This window comes from Ornithodoros turicata, chromosome 7 (genome assembly GCF_037126465.1).
Source record: "Ornithodoros turicata isolate Travis chromosome 7, ASM3712646v1, whole genome shotgun sequence".
In the NCBI taxonomy this organism is placed as follows: Eukaryota; Metazoa; Arthropoda; class Arachnida; order Ixodida; family Argasidae; genus Ornithodoros; species Ornithodoros turicata.
Window position 1 is genome coordinate 30020154 of NC_088207.1, and position 26721 is coordinate 30046874.

General features: G+C 47.6%; 2 protein-coding genes across 2 annotated transcripts in view; one reads left to right on the top strand and one right to left on the bottom strand.

The window, feature by feature from the left end:
- Nucleotides 1-1792: 1792 nt before the first annotated feature.
- Nucleotides 1793-24933, bottom strand: LOC135400783 (sodium- and chloride-dependent glycine transporter 2-like). Its single transcript, XM_064632698.1, has 14 exons — nucleotides 24757-24933; nucleotides 22133-22264; nucleotides 21411-21583; nucleotides 20924-21099; nucleotides 19831-19930; nucleotides 17150-17281; nucleotides 15474-15577; nucleotides 12680-12801; nucleotides 12290-12405; nucleotides 10616-10744; nucleotides 7514-7613; nucleotides 6172-6272; nucleotides 3684-3827; nucleotides 1793-2006 (listed from the first exon to the last, which is right to left on the bottom strand). Exons 1-14 carry the CDS (start codon nucleotides 24866-24868, stop codon nucleotides 1911-1913), a joined length of 1737 nt encoding a protein of 578 aa, XP_064488768.1. The 5' UTR covers nucleotides 24869-24933; the 3' UTR covers nucleotides 1793-1910.
- The window catches only part of LOC135400782 (aryl hydrocarbon receptor-like), a 291269-nt gene continuing 272716 nt past the window's right edge, over nucleotides 8169-26721 (top strand). Inside the window, exon 1 of the mRNA XM_064632695.1 lies at nucleotides 8169-8444. The gene's annotated coding sequence lies outside the window, so the exon portion shown is untranslated. The remainder of the gene's footprint in view (nucleotides 8445-26721) is intronic.

Sequence of the window (26721 nt, forward strand, 5' to 3'; positions counted from 1 at the left end):
CGAACCGGTGACCTGTCTGTGTTTAAGACGACTACAACCCGCAGGCGGTTGCTGTGTGTGTGTTTCGTTTCTTTCTGTTTTTTTCTTTTTATGGAAGGAATAGCAAGTCGCCTCATGCCTGACTAACCTTTCCCCGCTTTTCTTTCTTTTTTTTTCCAATAAACATATCCCTCCCACCCGGTTGCTGGTCAGTGGCGATGTACATTCATCCACAATGCAATGCGTTTCGGTACCTGGCCAATAGTATTAGTTCCGTCCATGCTTTCTTTTCTCCCGGTCTCGCTGGCATGGGACGCGCGGACATCTGCATCCAAATTCGATGCGGAAACTTTATGAAATTTTGGCTTTCGTTTCCGCCTCATTCTTTCCCGAACGAACTTGAAACGTGAACCTGTACAAACTAACCGTAGACAGTCTCAAAAAAGGAAAAGAAAAGAAACACGCACACACAATAAAGCTTTTACAAGCATAAGATGGCCCGTCACGACGAGAACTCTGCTCAAGCGCTAACTTGACCAGCCAGCCTCACGTCCACAACGTGTGCTCGCTCTGCCGGTTGCCGGTAGGAAGGTGATACCGGCAGCCTTTTGCCGGTATTTGTGGCTCAAGACCTTTCATAGAGGCTTTTGCGGGATTTTCCCTTCAACATTCCACTACAGCTTGAATAAATCTGTAGCACAGATCCAACTCCGCAGTCAGCCGTTGTTTCCTTCGTTATTCATTATAATTAATATTATCATTGTCATTCATTAAATCTCGTGTTCTGAAGATCAGTGGTTGTGAAAAGCTGTCGGTGGTTGTGTCGAGCCAGCTAGAATTTAGGCAGGTACAACCATCATGTGAGATCTCCGCCTGCAAAGAAGGGTTTGTTTGCGTCGATACGTTTTTCAAAGTAAGTGGCAGTCCCATCCGGTTGCTCAATTCCAGTGTAGCGTTCGTGCAATTTCTAACATCAATGATCCATACACACACACAGGAACATGTGTTTCCTCGTATTAACTTGAGGTCTCTCTTTTTCTCTCTCGTTTCCTGTGTGTGCTCTTCCATCCCTCACCCACCTCCCTTTCCCCGCGAGCCTTTCATCATTTCTCTCTATTCCATCTCCCCTCCCTCAGCCGGTATTTTGCACTACGAAAGGTGGCAACCCGAGCTATGGTCCGGTGCTCCGAAAAGCATGATATTCGGCTATTTTTTCCGGTGGGATAGCTCGTGAATATCACTGTGAATTATCATTAATTTGAGTGAATTCGGCACGCTCTTCATATTGGTGGGGTAAAAAAGTGACTTTTGTTTGGCAAATTTCCGAGTTCAGTTCGCAAATATTTACATAATTAAACTTGGAGTACATGACATTCACATTAGGTGGTGGCAAAAACCTAATAAGAACAAATGCTGTTGACCGCATGATTCTAGGTGGCGTAGTTTTTATTATAATTCAATGACACGTTTTCTAGGACACCCTGTACATGATGCTGAATAGCCGTTCCATGCTATATCAACCGACTACACCCTAAAAACTTAGGGGGGGGGGGTCGAGGTAGCTAGCCGTTGTTGGCCGCACTCAAGTTGGCCGCAAAAAAGAAAAAAGAAAAGGAAAGTGGGAGAGGGAGGGAGGGAGGGAACTTCACCGCATAGCACGCTCTGCGCCAACCATTTGTGTCAATGTGGATACATGATAATTGACACAAAAAGGCGTACGCCTCCCCCTCTACCCGAATCAGAAGCGACAGCTCTATCATTCGTTTTTAGCGTGTACTCCCTCTCGGTGAATTAAAGAGCCAGGGGCTAAAGCTCTCGACGCATCTCTGGTGAGGTGACTCGTTATTTATTTTTCACAATATCAGTTTTCCATGTCTTGTCAGTTTGTAAGGTTATGCGCCGGAGAAGAATCCAGCATTCGCTCCTTGTCGTCATATATCTTCACCGATGAGCTCTTTGTAGGTGAATCGATCTTGGCGTTGCTTTGGATGCCACCTTATGGTTGGCGACGTCAGTACAGTCCAGTCCTGCATGGAAGTTGATTGTGTGAGTGTAAGCTGGAGGTGGCCATAACCAACTTCGGTTCCGCTTTGCGCGCTCTTTGAAATCGCCATCTTTCGCTATGCGAGACGTTCTGTTACAACGCGACCAATTTTACGTTTCAGATAAAGATAACAAGCAACATTTCAGATATGGTACAGCTCGAAGCACAGTTACCTTGAACGCGCGTCCGCCCTGCGGAGCCGGAAGAGAGCCACCCTATAGCGGCGCTTAGGCGAAATGAAGGGAAAGAGTGTTTCGACAGTCCCACTTCTGATGCGGGGGTGTCCGCCTTGCCATGAGCTGTTGATGCGGCATTGCATTACCATTGTATCCTTGCGATATCGGTATATCGCTGGTATATGGTCATTGGCAATGCTGATACACCTACGAGGGGTGTTCAAGTCAAACCGGGACTTTCGCAGTCTCCTGATTGTACAAATGGCTCGCGCTACTTCTTTTTTGTCATTTTCACACGCGCCAGGCCTCCGCGTTCACCACGTGGTGGTCCAAAGTTTGTGCAAAACAGAAGACACGTGCTTGACAAGATGGCCGACAACGAGGTGAGCGTGCACATCGAACAGCGAATTGTCATGAAGTTTCTCGTGAATGAAGGCGTAAAGTCATCTGAAATTCACAGAAGACTTCAGGCTCAGGATGGCCACGATACACCTAGCCGCAGCAGAGCGTTTGAGTGGTGCAAACGGTTTCGAGACGGCCGTACATCAGTGCAGGACGATCCCGGCCGGGGCGGCTCAGAGCCCAGTGTCAGAGTTCCTGAGAACATCCAACTTGTGGAGCGCCTGATCCTCAAGGACAGACGGATAACATGTCTCGAACTGGCTAGAAAGGCGGACCTTTCTGTGGGAACGTTGAACACTATCATTCATGAACACTTCCGGTTTCGGAAAGTTAGTGCCCGTTGGGTCCCGAGGCAGCTCTCCGTGTTTGACCAGCAGACAAGACTGGAAATCTCCCAAAAGCTAAGGTACCGTTCGGTACCATCGGTACCATACGGGTGCACCATTTCACTCCTGAGTCTAAACGTGCATCAAAACAGTGGAAGCATCTGGGCTCGCCAGCTCCCAAAAAGTTCCGAAGCGCCCCGTCTGCGGGTAAAGTCATGTCAGCATGTCTGTTGTCCTGGTGCGGTGCAAACCAGAAACTGGCGTTTCTGATCAGCAACAGCAGAAACTGGTATAGTTCCAGTTTCCAGTTCCAGGGAAACCAGTTCTGGCATTATTCCAAACCAGGCTTTTTCAACAGGGAGCTGACGGTAATGCGATGCCGAGTCAACAGCTCATGGCAAGGCGGACACCCCTGCAGCACAAGTGGTACAGTCGAAACACTTTCCCTTTATTTCTCGTAAGCGCCGCTAGGGTGGCTCTCCTCCCGCTCCGCACGTTGGAGGCGCGTTCAAGTTTACTCAGCTTCGCCTTTGTATCACCTGCGGCGATTCGCTGACATCTTGGCTGGTTGCTGTGATTGGCGGACTTTATATGTCTACGTACGAAGGAGTGAGAGGAGGCATTAAGTAGGCCTTCTGTATCGAAGTGGCTTTGCCACGGCTTTACATCTGTCCTACTCCCGGACACTGCCTGTCTAAATAAAAGGACTAAAAAAGGATGCATTCAGGAGGTGATCACGATGCGAAGTGTACTTACGAACTTGTTTTCTTTGGATAATACTATGCTGTATACAATGATAACCGAGAAAGACACCACAAGTCCAACACTTCCTATTGCCGTGCTGTATGGTTTGGTGTGGTCGGCGTCGCTGAAGAAGGCGTGACGCACTAGAATTAGGACCTAGAAAAGTACGTATAACTGGTGAACCTTTGTAAACCCAAAAATGGAATCATGTCAGCACACTTGAAGGAAAACTATACAGGGTGTCTTTTTTTAGGCGGTACAGATTTTTCATAAAAAAAAAACTAAGGGCTATAGACATGCTCTTTTCACTTCTATCATCTCTGGGCCGGCGGACGTTCTTGGCCATATGTTGCGCGACCGTCGAATGACTAATTACCTAAAAATCGTTAATTAACTTTTTAATTATAAAGGCTACGAAGTTGTCCCAATGACCAATGGCCGGTGACCTGATATCGTAGCTGTTTTCAGAACAAAAATCCGTTCGGTAGATCGTCCGCAAAAAATTCGTGAAGGAACACGATTTTTTCTTTAGTTTGTTCATTGGGCGCATCTACAGAAACGCGTCTTTCCTTCACCCCCAATGTGAGATGGTGAAGGAGCCTCATGCGTCGAAGACGCCGCCGCAGTGCCGCCTCATGCGTCGAAGATTAACAAGACAGAAACACAGGTATCGGGTGACGCTATCGAAACTGCCCTTAGCTTGTGTTGCATTTTCTGTTAATCTTTTTTCAGGACGCAAGAGGCGACAGTGTGCTCTTTCACCCTCTCACGTTGGGGGCAAAGGAAAGACGGGTCTTCGAAGATGCGCAATGAAAAAAAAAAAAAAAGTGTTCCTTCACGAATTTTGTGCGGACGATCTAGGGAACGGATTTTTGTTCAGAAAACGGCTACGATATCAGGTCACGGAAACGAACAGATGTTCTCATTGGGACATCTTCGTAACCTTTATAATTAAAAAGTTAGTTAACGATTGTTAGGTAATTAGGCATTTGGCGGTCGAGCAACATATGGCCAAGAACGTCCGCCGGCCCAGAGATAATAGAAGTGAAAACGGCATACATCTCTACCGGTTCGCTGGATTTCTACCCATCTACGTCATAGCCCTTAGTTTTTTAATGAAAAATCTATCGCCTAAAAAAAGGCACCCTGTATATAACGCGTGTAGAACTTAATTTCGCCTCGTAGAATAAAACGTGCGGCTGTCTTGACAACGCGAACAGCGATGCGGACACAGCGTCCAGTCATAGCTGAAAATATAAAATCGTCTGCGGTGACCAATGAGAGGCCAACCTATCCGGAACGATACTTTTTTTTTTCTTGACATTTGAAGGAACCCTAGCGTAGACTGCGGTAGGATACAGCAAGGCGAGTCCCCCAAAGCCCCTGGAGAAAACTAAATGCACGAATCGTGAAACTGACGCCGCTACGGCAGGCGCCAAGGGGTCGGACTCCCTTAGGGTCAGGGAAGCGTAACCACAAGGGAGCTGCCATCCGTTGGTCATGCATGGAAGGTGTTGCCTTCCGTTGGCTGCTTCATTCCGCTAAACTTGACGTGCTCGTTTTTTCTAAATTCATCCCTTGCTATCTAAATTCGGCGTACTATCTGTTAAATGAACAAGCAGCGAATATTTTCCGAGTACAACACTTGCTTGTGTGCTGTCCCAAGCAGCACAATGTACTGAAAGTCGAGTGCAATAGGGGTGGACGGTATGTGTCTTATCGATGTTCCTTAGTTTCACGAGTCTGTTCAAGGCCTTCCACCTACCCATCCACCCCTATTGCACCCGACTTTCAGTACATTTTGCTGCTTGGGGTCCTTCGTTCGTCACTTTATTATTACGAAACTCTACACACCACATGGAATGGCGGGTGGTGGCGGTTTTCCGTTGGTTTGAAATCAGCATGAAGATGACTTAACTGTGCGTATTCATCTTTGGATTACTGTTGTCTTCGAAAATACATGTCGACGCTGGTTACGGTGGGTAACGGCTTATTTATTTCGCACGTAAAGCCACCACGTAAAGCCACTGACCAACGGATGGCTGCGCCCGGGCGGTCACGCTCAGGGATAGCAGAATCCCAATGACGGCGCGCCAAGTACGTTCTCTAGAGTATTCCTATACCAACGGCTAAGGCTCAACCGTAGCCTGGGGTTTGTTATAGCCACGTCACGCACAGTTATTCTTCAATGGTTAGTTCGGCGTGCAGTACAATGTGCACGTAATATTTAACCCCTTAATAATTAATCCATTTGATGAAGCATAACAGAAAACTTAAGAGAAATGCCATGCGAAAATCTTGCAGTTCATGTCAACAGGGGTAGTCATCCAGCCACATAGAAAGAAAGCAGTACTATCACAAAATTATGCAACTGTAATGCTGCCAATTCCTAACTCTATATACCGTTTGTAAGTTCTACAAAACGCATGACAGCGATTTGGTGTGCACCGCGGTGTCGAGAAACTGACCGTTAAATTTCTAGAAAATGTCCATTCCTCACCATAGGTACTGCAGGAAATAGTGAAGTCCAACAAATTCTTATGAAAGCGTTCGGCGGGGACCCCACCATTGCCTTGAAGTAGATGTCGATTCTCTTGATGCCTGCGCCAAGTAGCATTCTCTTAGTACAGCTTATTTTTCTTCTTTGTGCTACAAACGTTCTACGCGTAGGAATAGCGGCTGTTTGCAAGCTCCGTGATGTGAAAAAACGGAGCCTAGACCACAACTAGAGGAACACAACAAACACACGACTGAAAAGTCGGCTCTGAGTCTTGTGTTTGTCATGTCCCATAGTTGTTACCCATGCTCAGGCTTTTCACATCATGGAGTTTGCCCACCAGCTGGCCTGCATCTATGCCATACACTATTGTTTGCAAAGTTGCTTCTGCCCGTGGCGACTCTGCGCCGGTATGACGTACCCGGACGCAGGGAAACTTTGGAAAGTTTCGAAGGGACGGTTGCACCTGCTCCAGTCAATTTTGAAACTACAGTGTCATTTCATTCCTCCTTACCACGACATCGAAAACCTCACGTGAAATAGTGGCGTAGTTTAACTGTTATGCGATGGAATACATGATAAGAGCAGATGACGGATGTTGAGAGTATTCCGGAGCTCCCTCTCTGGAAAAACGTCACCGGCCCTAAGAACCAACGAGGGCGCGACATTGACGAAATGAATGCCGCTGTCGTGCGGGCGTCTCATACAGTTACGGGGCGCCTGGACAGCGCTTTCCTCCTCTGAGGTGCGCCCCCCTCACTCTCAGTTTAGTGAGCAACGTCACGCCGTCGGATCTTCCGCGGCCTCCCAGGCAACCGGGTGCGGAGCGAAAAGAAGCACGCGTGTAGGCGGGGTGCGCCTGTTTAGCAGAAAGCATAACTCCGCGTTTCGGGCCTTCGAAACTCACGATCACAATCATCTGATAAGGCGTGAGTTCGGGCCTTGTTACGAACTGACGTGAAGGTCGGCATGGCGTATCCGTCAGCTCAATCATGCCGCATATTAGCGCACTCACCGGATCACATTGGTAGACAGAGCAAATGTGATGTTATCCGGTGAGTACTCTAATATGCGGCATGATCGAGCTCAGCGATACGCCAAGTCGACCTTCACGTCAGGACGCCCCCTAACACCCCCCTCATCCACCTTCTCGCGCGCACGTTTTCGGTGCATATTTTCTGCATTAGAAAGCATTCAGTGCATTTCATAGGGTTTGGACTGTGTCAAAATGCGCCTTCTCGCATCTCTACGAACTTCACGTAGCCGCTTTGACGTGGACACTGGTTGTGTCGAAAATCGCTCGACTTCGTCACTTTGCCATGAATGAGTGAAGATCGATACGCACCATGGAGTCGCACAATGAGCACCATTTCAAGCAGAGTGATTTCAGTAATAGCAGCGCCGCTTCCGAAGAAGGAGAGAAAATCTAGGAGGCGCCATCCTCCCTGGAAATAAAGAGCTGCATAAGGGGCCGCGGTTTTCATTGCACTTCGGGGGTAACCTGGTAACCACACTGGTAACCGCATAGAACACTCTGGTATAGTAGACCTCTCATATTTCACTTCCCGAGCTTCTACGTGCGCTGTTGCCTTTGCGTACGTAAGAGATAGCGTTGGTGGTCCTGCTCACGCGCAGGACATAAGGAGAGCTTCGCGCAGCGCGCAGAACCACCAAGCTCACTCCTACCTAACCCCATGAACGATTCCTCTCCATCGGCTGCTGTTGCCTCTCTTTGTCCTTTGCCACAACTTCGCTTCAGATTACCGGCACTGAGGTCCAAGAGAGAGCAGGAGCGCCACCTTGTTTCCGCAGCCCACCGCGTGGGTGGTGTGGCGCGGAAACAAGATGGCGGATGCTCTCTCTTGGAACTTTGTGACGATACTCTGAAGCGTAGCTTATTTAGTGACTCCAGCTACGACGCGGTACATGACCCTGTTATCTCGTCATACTGACTGATAAGTACACGTGCTCGGTACAGTCATGCGTGGCTTGTGCGGGAACAGGACAGGACCTGAGGGCGGCAAACGATATTTCGAAAGACACGAGTGGCTTTTTACGGGGCTCTTTTTCACGCTGTTCCAGTTGTTGTGGCAGGAACGCTATATGCTGTTAGTACGGGTTTCAAGACTTGTTGTGTGCTATGGTGCTCGCGTGACTTGGATCCGTTGAACGATTTTGAAGAGGATCGGAACATCTGCCTGAAGATTTGAATGCCCACGGAAATGACCACATCGTGAACTAGTACAGCACAACGATCGGACGGCGACATCGTGCCGGTGAGTATGTAGGCGAGTTTCAATTTTAATTACATAGTTGTCTGACGAACCTCTGTAGAACCTCGAGTTATTACCGCAAGTCTTACAATCTTTCGAGATTGTTCTTAGCATGACAACTTTTCAGAATTTTTTTCTTACTACGAGCTTTTCATTTTAGATGTTTTCAGTAAATGTGATTTCATGTATTTTGCCGCCATGTAAAGATGGAATACCAGAAGAATCTGGACTCATGAAGCGATAGGGCACTATAGTCTCTTCCCTCATGCGGATACATGGCGCCCTTAGCAAGTGTGCAAACCAGAGGCATGGCCGAATGGGTTATGGCGTCCCGCTGGTTGGTGGTAGCCAAGGTCGTGCGGAAGACTGGGAGGTGGTGGGTTCGAATCCTGCTGCAGTCTGTGCTGTCAGTTTCATTTTTGCGGAAGCCTAGGAAACCATTTGTCGCCAAGGCTACGTTTCATTAAATTTTCTGCGCCATATCAGCCTCTTGGTGGGGTTCGGACCATGTGTCTGCGAAATGATCTTTAGTTTACTGTTCGCGCCGCGAAGCAGCCGTGGCTTTGAGAGCTAGGATCTGGGAAAATATTTTCAGTGATATTGTCATCAATAGGACGATAAATCATCTTCCCCAGAGCTGCCTGTTGGCAGAAATTAGCCAGGTGCTTCTAGAGGAAAGTAAGTGCTAGTTTCATATAGGGCTAACCACCATGGGCCCATCCGTATACGTTATAGGACCACGACGAGACTGTGATCACGTGACCAGTAATTTATCCCTGATCGCTTGAGCGACGTGACGTAACAATTAAGAGTCCACCAATCACGACGCGACTCTCAGGGGCCGTAACTATGGAAACGAGCCGCCAATAGTCGCATTTCAAAATCGTCTGCGGCGATTGGCTGACATCTCGGATGGCTGCTACCATTGGCGGACTTTGTCAAAGTGCGAAGGAGTGAGAGGAGGCGTTCAAAGGAGGTATAAACAAAAGGAGTGAAAGAGAAATTTTCGAAGCCTATCTGATTGCAAAGACAGGGACTGAGAAATGTGCCAGCTCTGCTTTGATAGCTCTCAAGCAGAAGAGATAAAAATACTTGGAATTGACTATGTCGTCATATAGTGAGTCATTGTTCTGTTTGATAAGCATTTCGTGTTAATGATAGGGACCCTGTGTCTGAGCAGGTTGGAAATGTGTGACGCAGCAGAGTATATATAAACAGACCTGCTACCCCTTATTAAACTAGGGGGAAGTCAGCGGTTGTGCTATTTGTATCTTTTCCTTGTGTTGTCTCCTGCGCTGTTTCATCCAGTGGATCTATGCACCAAGTACTCGAATTCTTCGTCTTGGTTAGGAGGCATGAAGTAGGACTTCTGTATCTAGATAGCGCTGGCTTGGCACGATGCCTAAAGACGCAGCCATTTTTTTCTTGTTTTGCTTACGACATGGAGGAAAGAAGAAAACGAGGCGCCCCAACGGCTCTTCGACAGAAGAGAGAAGCGTGAGACAAGTGACATGAGGATAGGAGATGAGCTGTAGCTTCTTTGAAGAGCCACGCGGGGGTCACGTTGCCTGAATAGCCCAATGAGATCGCTTTGCACACGCCACTTTGGGGTCACTCCGGCGCGCTACCACCACACCTCTCCAAGTATTCCGAAACTATGCGTTGGGGGCTCCCATAGAGCTGTATGTAAGCGAAACCGGAAAGCTAGCGGTGATGTCATTGGAGTGGTACTCAAACTCTGCCTCACTTCTCAGAGCAATAGGGCTTCTCCTCTCCTTCCTCCATGGCCTACGACCTGTTTGCACGAAGAAAGGGATGAAGAAAAGAAAGAACGCTACATCGATTATTTTCACCGATTATCAGACTCATTTTGTAGTATGACGAGCTAAGACAAGTCAAGGGCTTTCTCTGAACCAATGTGTTGCTGAAATGCCGATATTTCTTGATCAAGAAACATTTTGCGGAAACTATCAAGGATGATCTGTTGCCGACCGTTGACTAACGGTCTGTTGCTAGCCTGCGCATCCTCGAAACTGAAGGACGAAAAAATCGTGACGTCGCTTCCGGGAATCCTGTCGTGAGCCACATTATAGGAATTATGTGTTACTCGTTCCAGCTTTATAGGGTAGAGGAGCTGAACGGTGAAAATTTCTATATTGTAGATAGAGACGTACTTTGACTGCGAACCCCGATTGAGCAGCAAAGAAGACTGTATAGATGCCGCCGCAAAGGATTGGCTTGTATTTTTCCAGCTTAGGCCACTCGTAAAGGAACACTTCAATGGCAGACTCCGTGAAAATCACCTGAGGATAAAAAAGGAAAAGCGATTTTTCCAATTGAGAGGGCAGTTACCTCTGCGATACATATGACTATGTAACCCATAATTGACTGAACTCTCTAGGCTAATTGACTGAACCTGAACAAGGTTTTCCCGACCCTCGACTTTAGGTACAACAGGGCTGCGCGTGCATGTCAGGCATGCAGCGGACGAACTTCGGTAGCCATGCTGACGATGCTGTACATGACATTCCCTCTGCGCATTTATGTAAAGTAGCGCCTCTAGTGGCCACTATCGTGACTTAGGCAGCGTTCACACGGGGCAACTTTTTTCTAGCAAATCGGAGCAACTCGAACAAACGTCTTATGAGCAATGTCGAGACCGCGTTCACACGTAGCGACTCCGTAGCTCCGTCCACAGGCAACGTTACTGCGACCGGAGAATGTGGGTTCGAATCGGAGTGGTGGTGTCTTTCTTTAGCTGCTGTTTATCAAATTTGAGTTTATTACTCCAAAAGATCATTACGATCTTCAAGAATGGCTATTGACATGTTTGCGTGACGTTAGCACGACCTCCTGGATTCCTGCTGGGTTATAACGACCATGTCATAGGCATCGCTTCCCAGCGCCGCATTTGGAAGCTAGCGGTGGCGCTACTCATCGGCCCGGTTATTGCTTCCTGAACTTCTACAATACTTTGTAATTCAGCTTAACCTGGTATTTCTGTAAAAGCGGTGGATGTCTCACGGAAGAAGCTTCATTCTAAATTTGATTATCACCATTCTACGCGTTTTCGTAGGAACTGGCTGTCGTCTGCTACGGTAGTCGTCCGTCCGCTTCTGCGCGTTCAAAATTCAAATTTCCATTGTCCAATCATGATGCAGATCTCGCGGGCCGGTGACTAGCGCCCCTAGCGGATCGTACGGACGGGCTCCTCATAGGGTTGCTGATTATGACATAGTCTTTATAATTTAGTAGGTCGTGGACGTTAGTAAGAATAATAAAGTTACTTCTCAGCTGCACCTGCAGGTTTGAACCCTCGAACGAAATCACATCACGCCATCAGGAGTCACGTGGCAGTGCTCCCCTCGCTAATTGGCCGGTGCACGGAGTAACGGAGAAAGTTTTCGGCCTGGGAGCGATTCCGAGCCACTCGAGTTGCTGGAGGTTGCCGGTGCGGCCGACAGCCAGCAACTCGATAAATTGCTCATAGTTGCTCAAAAACGTTGCCCCGCGTGAACGCTGCCTAATCTAACATATTGGTGAAATATGGTGCGCCCAGGTTGCAAACGGTGCGGCAGCAGACGAGACAAACACTGTCTCGCCTGCGGTCTCGCACTGCACCTCGTTTGCAACACTTGCGCACTAATCTTCACGAATATGTGTCCCCAACTGGTCGAATGTCTTGCTTCTCTCAGTTAACCGCATGTGCGACGAATATCAGCGACAGAACCTGTTATGTGGTGGGCAGAGGGGAAAGCGCTGGAGGGCAACCTGGCTCAAGGCCTGCGTTTCGACATACGTGGTCACACGAATTACCGGACGTTTTACGTAACAAACGAGTACCGTACCGGAACTATTAGGTAAGGCAGAAGAAGAGAGAGGAAGTAGAAGGTACACCAGATTCGAGGCAGACTCCACATGCTCATCACTTCGGGAACGACGACGTAGAGTAAATCCGTCGATGCTGCATGTGCGGAGGACAATCAAAGATTTGAACGCGAACATCTTTGACACAGCTCTAACTGCCAGGGTCGAACAAAGTGGGAAACTGCCCCTGGGAAGTCACCCCCTATAAGGGTCGAGTCTGCTCCGAAACGTCAAGACCCCCCCCCCCCCCCCTTCCTTTCAGGTGAAACCTTGGTTGGAGCACAGCGTTCCCCGCTTAGGACGATGAACGAGACTGAACAACGTTATGGCTGTCGAGGGCACACGGCATTGTGTTAATTTCAAAAACTTGCATCGGAATATGGATGTAGGGAGGACAGCGAAAGCTTCCCCAAGGTGTCCCACGAAGCCGGAACAGAACCAGGCAGCGATGAGGCACGCGATGAGGTCGACTGCCACGATTGTATGGATTTGCCTGCGAAAATCAGTGTGATTGCTTACAGCATATCTTACAGTACAAACAAGCTTTATTTTGTTCAAAGCCATCAAGATGAGCTATGGACGTCTGGGGCATCGGAGCTTATAAACAACACGAAGTCCTTTCTGTGCGAAGCGGAAATATGTGCATTGCCTCCTTACTTAAATGCTAAAATGCAAATAAAGTACGCTAAAAAAAAGGAAAAGAAAACGAAAGAAACAGCATGTTGAAATTTGTTTGGAAACGGCGAAAATGCATAATGGGGTTTGCAACATTCAACACTGGGTGGCAGACTGGAGGAGACGTCCTTCCCGCGAGGTAGCCGTCGTGAGTAATCACTGCATCACACATTCTGCTGTATAGGTTACGAGAAATACATTTTAATGCACCGATGGCGCACTCATATACTAGAGTCCCTAAGTAGGGGTACAGAGCATCGCATCGAGTAGGGGTCGAAGCCGCAGTTCGGTGTCCACGATTGGGCCGATCGTGTCACGTGGTTTCTCTTTCCAAGAACGCGCCGTCCATGTTGAGTCACCTCCATGCAAAACCGGTTTCCTCGGTTGCGAGCTGGCTAGACTACGTGCTGTTTTCCGCGGAGAAGGGAGAGATTGGTGTCCCGTTGCTAGGCGACGCAGCCACGCCGGACCTAAGATGGCGGTCTCGCTCGCCTGTCTGGCTCAGTGTCGCTATACCTCGCTCCCTATTTAGCGCGATAGAGCGCAGTGGGAGAGCCTTCGGGCCTTGCCGATAGAGCCGGCACTGATGAATTCCGAAAACGGGCTTGCAGGAGTGGCAAGTTTTCGGGTGTCAAATAATTGGGCAATAGTTGTAGAAACTCTAAATTACGATTGGAATAGCATGTAGTGGCCGCAGACTTTCTAATTAACGCAAAAGATTTACATTTCCTTGGCAAAATTTTCAATTAAGATAATTAGCCTAATTAATGAGGTACACCCATATTATTTGGGTGGCAAAAACCTTCAGGGGCTCTATTCTCGACAAGTGTAATCGACCTCGATTACTTTGTATCTTTGCCTGTCATTGGTCGTTACGTGAAGGCGTGCATCACCAAGATGTGACGACAAATGACAGGTATGACACGCATTTTAGAAGTGTAATGACACTTTCTCATGAATATATGCATGACACCCTGTATATAAGCACAGCGTGTGCAGATTTTCACAAAATAAACATATAGAAGGGGAACTGGGGAGAGTTGTCACACGGATCAGTGGTCACACTCGCTGCTAAGAAAAACGCAGCAGAGCAGCTGGGCTATCTTCCCGCCGTTTGTTGGCGGCACGTGCAACCACTAACTGAAGAAATATTCATTGTCGTGGAAAGTATATGGCAAGATGCACACAGCACAAGACGTGTTTCTGTCACGAGTAAGTAAACATTTTCGGTCTTGCAATTTTCCAATTTTGCAGGACACACACTAAAGCTTTAAAGAAATGCATGAGTTCGTAATGTTTATTAGACTTTATTACTTCCGGAAATCTTTTCATGGATTTTAAGGGGAAGAAGGTCCACAATTAAGTCCACTGCTGAGATAGAGTCATTGCGGGTGTCATAGGGGTCAGCTGTCTCATACGAGGCGGGGTAAGTTGCTGCATACTTACTGCTCAGGGTTGCAGAGTTGCCACTCCGGGGTGGAATGATTCCGGAATCATTCCAGATTTATCAGAACTCGGAATGGAATTGGAATGGAATGGCGGAAACTGTCCTAGGAATGGAATGGAATTAGGCTTTTTTTTCGCAGGCGGAATGGAATGGGAATGGACTGGTCTGGGTGCCACTATAGCACTGCTGGGCTACCCAGCACGGTTACCGGCCCCTTTTCTTTTATTGATGGAATTAAAGGAATGGAATGGGGTTGCCAAGCCATTCCAGGAGTGGGAATTGGCCATACCTTTTCGTTCCGAGGAATTGAAAGGAATGGAATTATCACCATTCCTCGCCCATCACCCATGGAATGGGATCACCCATTCCATTCAAATTCCATTCCGAGGAATGGAATTGGAATGGAATGGGTAATCCCATGCCGCAGCGCCGTTACTGATGTGTACTGATAGAGCAACCGACAGTGCAAACTATATCCGCAAGAAGGTTCTTACAGTAGCTCTTTTAGTACAGCTTAGAGATCGTGTAATAATTTAGTGTCGTTTTTACGGTCACAATGCAGGTCCATCAGGTGGTAAAGGCTCGCTTGGATGAATCCTGTACAGCTAGGGCAGACGTGGAAATATAAATTTTAAGGCCTATGATAATAGGTTATTCTCTGCTCGGTTAATTTGTTTTCCACATGCACTTCCAGTGGTATTTCATTCGGTACACCTCCAGAATAAAGATTAGGGGAAATTGGAGCTGGAGACAACGTGCCCGAGCTCGTGTGACAACCTGCCCCGCTATACTGTCACACTTGACGGCCTCCACGCTAAGCTCCTTTATTTTTGGAAGCCAACTTTAGTTTAATATGTGCGTTGTGGTAGCCAAAAGAACGCGCTAAGATCCAGCTGCTTTCATCGGCCTGACGAACGTACTTTCGCCACAGCAAAGTCAGAAGTAAAAACTATGACAACTCTCCCCGGTCTTCCCTACAGAACAACATAGAATAAGCACAGAATAACAGCAAAGAATAACACATAGTAACGGCGTGCACTCACCAACGAAAATCATTACTAAACTTGTTGTATGAGGCGATCCTGTAGAGGACCATGCTCGTGATGCCAACATCGTGAAGATGAACCTCTATAACATCGCTCCATAGCTGCATGAAAATAGGCATCGTTATATAGAGAGCTGACCCAAGCGCTTCGGATACCAAAATAAATAGAGTCGTTGTTACTGCGCATGTCCGAAACTCAAAGTGCGCTCCTTTGAATACAGGGTGTTCAAAATTGAGCTTTCACTAGCACTATATAAATAGGCGAACAAACGCAAAACTGGTGCTATTTTTCAGTTCCTTGAGCAGGAAACAGGTAAACAGCGTAAAGTTATCCTTCGGTTTCCTGTCATCGCTGTGTTTGCGTAGCGCTCGTGAAAGCTTAATTTTGAACACCCTATATAGCGTGCGGCCCCGAACGCTGGCTTACGGCTGAAAACGTTGAAAAAAAAAGTTTTGTTTTCGACATGAATTACTTTTACTACCAACGCTATAATATTTTTTATTTATTATACATACGTTCGTCTCGTACAGCCGGGGCGATTACGAAACTTAGCCAAAACCATGGAGGTAAGACTTTGGGTTGATCATCCCTTTTGCTCTCGAAATGGGGACACCCAGCAGAGAACGGAGTCCGTGGATTGACAGTAGGGTCTCCGATAATGGTGTGCATAATCGGATACGTGTAAGCTAAGTCACGTGTACATTCCGCGAGTACTTAATGCGGTTTTTAAATAAACACGCACTCCTTCTCCATGTACGTCATCAGCGACACTTCATTTCGAAATATGCTCAGTGCGCAATGTGGAGTGTAACGGTAGTGCAGGTAATATATTTTTGGTCGGAGCTGTAATGCGATCGCGCGCGCCGATGGCCGGCGACTTCAGGCTTGTGATTGTGGGTGGGGTTGTCCCGCGACTTTTAACTTATTTTTGCGGTTAACATAGCTGTTCTAAACCACCATGTGGGCCACTTCTTAGAATGTGCGTGTTTCGCCTGAGAACTGAAAGAAAATGTACGACTGCGGCGGCCACCAATCTGCTCGCGCCGGTGGACTTGCGCGCACAAAAGCAGGCGATTTCTTTATCCTATCACGGCCTTTCCCGCTGGGCGACGTAGCCGTTCTTATTGTTGTCAACACAGAGCAAGCTCTGCAATCTTTATCAATTCAATTCGGTTACTTAATAACCGTAACGTGCTTTGTCGGGTAAATTTGCAGTGTTTCATTTCCAATAAAGTGCAATCGAATGGTACACTTTATGAGAGGGGCAGGGGGTACGAGACTGTCCCTTTAACGTCCCACTTACATGTTCATATACAGGATGTTCAAAATTAAGCTTTCACGAGCGCTACGCAAACACAGCGATGACAGGAAACCGGATGATAACTTTACGCTACTTGTGTAAGAAACAGGTGCTGCTAATTATGTAGCACCTGTTTCTTACTCAAGGAACAGAAAACGTAGCACCAGTTTTTTTTGTTCGCCTATTTATAAAGTGCTAGTGAAAGCTTAATTTTGAACACCTGTATATGTCATATACATGTTCCTAGGTGAGGAACGTAAGCGCGGTTAGAGGCCGCTGCGTGCATCCGCTTGCGTTTTGAGTTCCCCGTTCCCATGCACCCCGTTTTACGATTCCGTGTTAGTGGGTGCAGCATGTTAGCGTGCTGTGTTACCTTGATATTGTAGAATTCCTTCCACTTGACCAGCACACTGAGGAAATTGGAGAACGCGCCAGGGAGGAACGCAATGCGGACAGCTATGATTGAAGTAACAGTCATGGAGAGCGTGGTAAACGCACGCAGAATCTGAAACATAGGACCTGAGGCTGAGGACGACAGGATTGCGCAGTATTTAATACCACTGTCACACGTGCGTTTCAATGGTCCTTGAAACGATCAGACCGAAATGAATCGTAATCGGGCGTTGGCCACTTTGCATGACCATTGCCATCTACATGACTACGTTGCATTGACTGGGATGGTCCTCCTCTGGATGGAGGTTCTTGAAACGCCATCGAAACTGTCAAGTGCCCTCGAAAACTGCCGCTGGTAACCTCGTGGCACGCCAACAAGCCAGTCTCGGCCTCGCTAGCTTAGTCGACAACGCGTTTGGCTGGGTGAGCCATGATCGCAGGTTCGATCCTGGCCCTGGACGGTACTAATGTGGGGGAGGTAAACATATGGTACCTCAATACTAGCTTCCTCTGCATCGGGTGAAGACAGCAGCATCGTCTGCTACGAATTTCCGCCATCTTGACGCCCACGCACAGCTCGCGACGCGGTCATGCAATACGCGTAGCTATACGCTACATTTTGGAGTGGAGTAAATACATAGCAGAGGAGGTTTGAAACAGTGGGTGAAATCGCTACACAGAGTTCATGCATGGTAAGCGTGGGAGCCGGCTTGGCGGCATTCGCTTCTACAAAGGGTGAGTCCACCATACTAACCATAGGGAGCTAGTATTCAGGGACCCTATAGGTAAACTAGGGAGCCTGAATATAGCTCCCTCCGTGTAGGGTGCAGCAACCCTTTGTAGAAGCGAATGCTGCTAAGCCGCCATTCCGACTCCCACGCTTACCATGCATGAATGGTGTGTACAGATTTCACCAACTTTTTAAACCCTACTTTGCTAGGAATTTAATCAACTCCAAAATGCAGGGTGTCGCTTAGCGTATCGCTACCCTTGTGTGAGCGCATCGAGAGCTGTGCGTGGGAGTCGTGCAGAGGGAGCTAGTATTGAGGCACCCTAGGCAAGCATTACTTCCAGCGCCATGTGTCGGAGATTTCCGGCGCACGTCAAAAGAACCCCGGTGGTCGAAATTATTCGCAGTCATACCCAACTGCACGTGCAGCATGTCGCTACACAAATAGGAGGCACGCCTTACGTGAAAATCTAGTGTAAATAAAAATAAAAACGGTAAAAAAACACATACAATGAACCAGCAGGAAGTACTGAACTATACAGGAACCTCAGTGTAACTTAATTCACGTGGCTGGCATTCGCAAATTCAGTTTTCTACTCTAGACATCACGCACCTGCACGGTGTCGACACCACGGACAGTCGTAGAAACAAACTTTAAGTAGTAGTTACGCATAATAATTACGCAATTCAGTGAATTAAAATTCCACAATCGTTTTCTGCGTCACTATGTAGATTCCTTTTGTCTACTAGAACTTATGCAGATTGTCTGGCGGACGCGCTTAACGCCGTCCGGCGTGCAAGGTGTCCACTCATCAAGAAGCATTGAATCGGCCCGTGGGGTAGCGGGACAGCACACAGATGGAACTCGAAGTGTACAATGGCTATCGCCTTCAATCCAGTGATCATCGAAGTACCCGCGTGACAGCAGTATAACACTGCAAGAATGTATGGCTTGGAAAGTTAACAATCGCCACTCTTCGATGGCGATTCTACAGTGACTAAAAGAGGTCGCGTACCACGCTGATCAAGTCGTCAACTGGAGACAAGGCTTGCAGAATACAGGTTTTAGCATGCCACAAAACAGCCCTCTATCACCTTTGTCTCCGTCGGACACCCTTGTCACGTCAGTGTGAGGTGGCCCATGCTTTTGTCACGGTAAAGGAATAAACCGAAACTGGACGTTAACATGCTGTTCTTGTGTCATGTTTATCTCACTTGCGCGCTCTCCTGGATGAACCTTTGCATGTGGCATCCGCACGGTTACGGCCAAATGGAATGTGATTTCGAGGGTTTCACCGGAAAGCCCTTCCAGAGTACATCATTCATAACATCTTGAGCACCAGATATGTGGAACCCTAGTAGAAATGTGCATGTACCTGCGTAGTGCGAAGCCTAAGTGAGATGCGAATACAATACAACAGCTACAGCTTGTTCATCTCCAGCATGGCAAACACCTAGGTGGTGGTGATGGAAATGCTTGCCGAAGTCTGCTACGTTGGCTGGGCAACGTCACGACTATCGCAGTGGGGAGGAGGGTACCGTTCGTCCTTCACAATGAATGGCTCCAACGTTTGTCTCAAAGCGCCTGAGGAAAACCCAGGGGAGGCATCCAGGCAGCACTGCCGGCGCACGGATTCGAACACAGATCACCTCCGAGTCTCGGCGTGGCCACCTACTACGCCAATTCTTTTGTTCGAGCGCAGCTCAGCTTGTCAGAGAGTGTATTGGAACTTAGCAGGATGAATAATTTCAGTAACTGCAACCACGTTACGTGCAATACAGCACATACGCCCAGCCTAATGTTTTTCCTGAGGTTTCTTCAGGCACGCGCTCTATAGATATCGGTGAGAGAACTCTCAAAACAAAGACAACACAAGTGGTAGCCGCGGTGTCTTGCGCGGAGTCAAGAATATATAAAGAGGTTCATATACCTCAGCGCAGTTGACAATTCCAGGTCTCGAAAACATGTACACCAATATCCACGTTACTGCTGCCCACAGAGTGATCTCTTCGGACGACTGGCTTCGAGACCTGCATAGACATGTTACCGTAGATAACAGCAAACAGACTTCGAATAGAAGCTCGGATACACGTAAGGAATGGATGGTTAGATTAAATTACAACAATCTTAAAGGTAACGGTACTGAGGTAACCGAGACGGTAACTGATACTGGTTATCCTGCTACGATAACCGCGTTTGGATCATAGTGCTTGTCGTCGAAGGATATCCTGGAAGACAGATAGTGCTCAAAAGGATCGGCTGTAATCACTCTGCCGCTCAACTCTCAAATCACTCTTGGCTCAACATTGGGCCGGTGTTGCCAATATTGGGCCAATATTGCTGCTTGGGTATGCTCGCAAGAGTTGATCCATCGCGTGTTCTCTAGATGCCCTGAAATGTCTCTCGTCAGGGTGCTGTATTAGTTCAGCATCAGTCGCGACCCCATGTCTACTGCTGGCGTTACCGCTTGCAACAAGTGAAAACTCTCCAAGATGCCGTCACTGCAGTGACTTGGAACACATCCTTCTCCATTGCCCGCACCACAGACCTTTCAGGACCACGCTTACGGTGTCTTTAAATCAGCGACACTCTCATCCTCTCACTATGACAAAATTACTTGGTCCATGGTCAGATCCAGCCCACCAATGCCCTGCCCTGAAAATACTACTAATCTTTTCGGGCAATGTAGGGCTTTGGTCCATATACTAGTTTGACCAAATTACCGCGAACTCAGCACTGGGGTAAAGCATCGCCCGTGGTGATGAAACACCAAATTATCACCACCAAAATAATCATCTTGTTGGGAGGTCAAAGGAGACTTATCAGCGTCAAAGTCGTGGCTTGAGGGGCACTCGTATCTAGACGTCTCCAGATCTATTCCACGAATCATGGGCAAAAGCAGATTTAAGTGTTTCACGTGTTAGCCCTGGCTGGTCCAGCAGGAACATGAAGCAATAACAGCCTCGGGAAAGTCGTTTGCTGCACAGAGGTACTCGCACTATCACGGGAGCTGTGACATCTACCTGAAGAACAACTCTGCTGCTGTATGTCGTCCTCGCACGCAAGATTCCGCTGCAACATCGAAAAGGAGTCTGGGCACTACTACGGTGTTTTCGTCGAGGTTGATTGCAATGCCTTCACTTAGATTCGACGTCCTGTATCTGTGCGCGAGGTTCAACCATGCATCATGGCATGCAACCTGTAAGCAAGAGGAAAAGATGCTATACAGCACTACATAATCTCAGCGCTTTGACCAAGGAGCATACACGTTTTAAAAGCCAGTTACTCTTGTTCTCAGAGGGGGAGGGAGGGGGGTCAGGACAGTATACGGTGGTATAGTTGACTAATCTGTGGAACCTTCATATCAACAGGTGACAGACGGTAGTGCACTGTGGTGTGAATGTTAGATATGATGGAATCATTCATAAGCAGTGGAATATGCCATCAGTGACACATTTTTTATGCGTATCTTTAATAACTGCACTAAAGAAGGTCGAATTAATACCTTACCTTATCGGTGCTGCGAACGAAGCAGTCTTTTGTTATTTCAGCTGCAGCGCTACAGGACATCCAAGGAGGCACAGTTTGGAAAGCGTACACGAAATAGATCAACGAGAACGCCAGCCTCTCTCCCAGTGGCAGATAGCCCCACCATACGAGAACGATTTTTGCGTACGCGAAACCTGTGCACAAATGGATACATTTAGGTCGTGCAGTCTTCCTTGTAACACAGCTATGGTGCCGAATCTTCGAATTCATGTTCATGTTGGTGATTACTTTACCACACTTCACCTACTGTACATCAAACACTAAGAATGCAGAAAGCAATTAACAATTGTCACTATTAGGTGACCGTTCTTCAGTGACTATAAGACGGCATACCACATGTTCGCAATGCGCCCGCCCAGACTATAGGTCAGTGCTTTCCCAGAAATTAATTCAGCGTCGCGTCACGATGAGTCTTACGCACAGCCCGTCATTCAACATCGCATCATTTTCCAGGATATGATGAATGATGTTTGTGATGGCTGTCGTGATGGCCGTCGTGATGCGTGAATTTTTTTACATATGGTCCAGACCCAAACCAAAACTAAAAACGTACATCTTAGATGCTTTATTATGAGTCACAGTCAATGTACATATTTGAATCACATTAAATACTACAGTCGTAAGATTTCGAGCGCCAGAAACGCAGAAAAGGAGCAGGAGTTGAAGGAAGCTCATAAACAAACCTCTGAGGAGAGGAACGCTTTCCAGGACACCCCTGTTGCCGGAACTCGCAAATTGCGCAAGGCTGACTTGTAGGTGCATCATAGGTATCGTCATCATCACACAAACAACGGCATATACCAGGAAAAAGTTAACTGGAAGCAGACACATTGGATCCCGTTAGTTTAACCCAATACGTCAATGCAATATGCTAAATGGCTATAAGTAATCCTACTACTCCTTCGCTTCCATGTAGCGCTCACGACACTACACACGTAGATACGGATGCTATGTTCTTCTGTGTTATCAAATTGCAAATTGGACTGGATTGGAAAAAGAATGAAAAATATGGAGAGGTTAGTCCCGACCCAGTCAGAACTGGCTACTCCAAAATGAGTTTGTGAAAATTGCGAATCTTCATCATATCCTGGCCGAGGACGGTAGCCATTTGGGAAAGGTAAACACTGTTTCCAGTACCGTGTGTCTGAGATTTCCGACTCACGTAAGAAAACCCCAGGTGGTCCAAATTATCCGCAGTCCTACCTTGCGGCACGTGCAGCATGTCCCCATAAAAATCTATTTCGTACTTTTTTATACACTATACATAATGCTACACCTGCTTCCATGCATTCTATAGCTACTTGTCCGCTACAAGAGATTCTTGGCACATGTCCAGATTTCCAACATGATCTTTCCGGCAAGTGGATCTACTGTTTTCTGATATATTCACTATGATGATGCTCATACACGATTTTTTTTTGTCATAGTGGCAAGGACCTACCCCTTCTGCCACCCAAAATTGAAGTGCCACTCCGGACTCGGAAAACAGCGTTTATTTTATTTAGTCAACGAAAAGAAGGTGCCTCAAGGATTTTATACGCGAAATTTCAATCGTGTTTGCAAACGCTGTGTCAATTCCTGTCAATTTTTGAAGATCTGCTGATCCTCCACGAGTTTCGATGATGCCAGGGTGACGGGTGACGTCATATGCCCACAAATTGGGATGATGTCATGTTCTGGAGAGAGCACTCTTCTCCTAGACACAACTCTGCCGTCCAAGGAGGGTCACGTGGTCAGAAGTCACGTGATGCTGACCAAAGAGGCGAAAAATGGGTCCTCTCCCTCCTTGTGTTTCTCGAAGGTCGGAGGATATGTCACGTGGGGCTCCGCTTACGGAATGCAAAAAGTGAGCCCCCAGAAGACTCCCAGATGACAGCCAGGCGCTCCTTCGGAGCCTAACATGACGTCACAGTTCTCGAAAATAAAAATTACTTTTCTCTAGCTTTCGCGTCCCGTAGAGCAAAGATATTTTGCAGGAATGTAAAGTGAGACAAGAAGATTTCAGTAACATAAATTTGGTAAGATTTGGAAGACACGAGATTTAGTCCGTAGTGGCACTTTAACGGGTGTCTCAGACCATTAAGTGCCATCTACGTTCGAAACGTCACCGTTGTTCTTGCTATATTATCTAAACTCCTAGCAAAAAAGTAGAATTTTCTACCCATGTGGGTGGAACAACAGTATTTGTACAGGCCGCGTTGAACCGGCGCAACCGTCCTCCCCTGGCTATGAGTGGGAGCCTCCATTTCTCCAGTCCTCTTTCCACTTATCAAGCAAAGCCGCAGTTGGCATGGGAGTGTACGACGCCTGCCGCGGTATTTGCTTCCTTTTGAGCGAAAAAAAGAGGAAGGCTTGTGTAATAATAATGTTACACGTAAGGCAGCGCGGTATGGCAACGTTGCACGTTCCGCAGGATAGGACTGCAGATAATTTCGACCACCTGGGGTTCTTTTCACGTGCGCCGGAAATCTCCGGCACACGGTGCTGGAAGTAATGCTGGAAGGCCTCGGTAGCTCGCTCGGTAACATGTTAGATTGCTGAGCTCAAGATCGCAGATTCAAACCCGGCTGAGGACGGTAGCAGTGTGGGGTGGTAAACATTTGTTCCGCCACCGTGTATCGGAGATTCCCGGGGTACGTCGAAAGTACGCAAGGCAGTCGAAATTATCTGAAGCCCTATCCTGCGGCACGTGCAAAAAAACCTCACGTGTGACACAACAGCTGCAGTCCTATGGGTGGATGGAACGCGATTGTTTTGAGTACAACTGTTGTACTACCAATACTACTCATACCAGTAAAAAAGTTTGTACCCTTGCAGTTCGACTAATATGCGAGAACAATTTTGGTTGCAACGCAGTTCTACCCACATTGGTAAAAAGTTCTTTCTTTTCTTAGAGTGATACTAATTGCAGACCAGGTTACTGGTAGTCACCTAGACAGGTGAGACTCTCATGAGGTGGACTAGTGAGACACTGAAAGGGCAAGGCGACATCGGTGAGCGCCCTCGGTGGCAAGGATGCAAAAGAAGGACGAAGAATAAACGAGCGCGCCCCAGTTTGAGTCCAGGTAGCCGCTCAGCACGGACACTTGTTCCGTCCGCTTGATTTGGATCCGTGCTGAGCGGCTGCCAGGACTCAAACTGGGGCGCGCTCGTTTATTCTTCGTCCTTCTTTTGCATCCTTGCCACCGAGGGCGCTACAGAAACACCAAGACCTGGAATAGGGCAATTCTAGTTGGCCGAGCGGTCAGGTCTTACGTGGTCTATGCTTGAACAATGGATACGATAAGGTACAGTCGTAGGTGCTTACCACCGCCGTATTCGAAGACCAATTGGGGAACGTAAACCAGTTTGGAAGGGCTGATGTTGTAGCAGAGGCAGCACATAATGAACTGAAAGCCATCATGCCAATGTTGTCCCATTCTGAATCGAAGGTGCCCAGCATGAACGCTGAGGTGATTGAGACGGTGGCAGCACGTTGCACGCGTTCATGCATCCCGACAACCACGTGGTTGATAGCTATTACGATGGCACTACTTCCCGAGAGCTCCAAACCACCTGTCGATCGGCAGGGTACATTGGTGAGGTACGTAGACCAAACAGTTTTACGCGTATCTAAACCATCCTTTTGGGCTTGTCGGTATAAATTTAATCCATAGTGTTAAAAACTCTAATATCCTGCGGAACACACTAGGACGAAACACACAATACCGGCCCTTAAAGAGCACATTGGAGGAAAGACGTTCCACACACTCTTAGAAATGGATCTTCTATCGTGTCTTCTACAGACACCCGAAAAACGGTAATTTTGGGGTTTCTACGTAGAGACCACGCGAAAGCGCGGGGAATGACGTCTCATCACGTGGTTTCCCTCCCTGAAGCCACAAAAGTGGCGTCTGTTTTATACTTCACAGTTTCCTCCTTTCCCGGTCGTTTCCCCCTCCCCGCGTGCTACTGCTTCCCCTCCCCCCAGCGCAGGCTTGGCAGGCATGCTTGCAGTCAACAGAATTTGTTTCGAAGGGGATTGAAGACTTTATTTCGGCAAAGTTGTGAAATTGTAGCAGTGATACAGTGAATATTGACTAGACTTGCAAACTATGGAAAATACTCTGTTCACAGAGAAATGACTCAGAGAAAATAAAAATGAGTAAGAACCACACATAGTCAAAATATCACACATTACACAAAACGGCGCGGCTCGACGCCGCTGCTGCGAAACTATTTGCAAGCTTGAAACTCGCTACAAAACAACTTTCGCTGGGATGCAGACCTGTTTGTTGATCAGGGGATATGATCACCATATTTCAGCGGCGCTACATCTCCTTGTGGGGGCGGTTGATATGGCAGTTGTCACCCGTTGTGCAGCGTTTCCTCCATGCTTCCCATCCTGGCCTCGAATCGGGATTCTGCTTCCAGGCGTAACTGTGACAAAGTAAACGACGACAAAGACGCATTACAAAGTGGATACGAACAACATTAAGTGTAATAAAAGTCACTATCGACAACAGTGAAAGGGTACGAACTATAGCTTATACTAAAACGATGATAGGAAGGCAGCGAGGAGAGAAAAATGGTACATTGGTACCACGGCAGTTCCAAGTATGTAGGAGGAGAGATCAAAGAGATATCTTACTGAATGCGGTCATGGTCGACAGGTGAGTGTTAGTATTGGACGCATGTTCCGGGTAACACTTGTGCCGTGTACCGGCTAATAGCTGTCAGTCTTCGGTATGAACCACACGCACATTTCCTCCAGGCGGCACATTGAACACCAGTGAAGTCTTCGTTGGTGACGTCCATACGCACTGCGGCCAGCTGAGATAGAGAATGGTTGCTCAAACCACGGTCGAAACGAGCCCCCGAAAGACAAAAACATCCTGCGCCATACACAAGCGTTAGCGCTCGTGAAGTACACGTTTAGAGGCAATTCTAACAGAGCTACAAACCGGATACAGGTGATAACACATTAGCGTCTCTCGAATACCTTCACAACTCAACTTCTCAAGCATCACCACATAACTTTCGTTGACATTCTGTCACGACCGCCATGACACTCCCATTCGCACCTGCACCTTCCAAATGCTCGTTAGAAGCGTGGGGAAATAACAGGTAGCCACTACAATAGTAGCGCTGCTAGCATAGTTATCGCAATAAAATTTATTAAACGGAGGTGTTTTACCTGTAATAGAATCCCAGAATCAGCAAAGCGAGGAAACGCTGGCGGCAAGGCACCGAAGAAGAGGTGTGACCAGTGCCGCGCCACCAGCATGTCTGG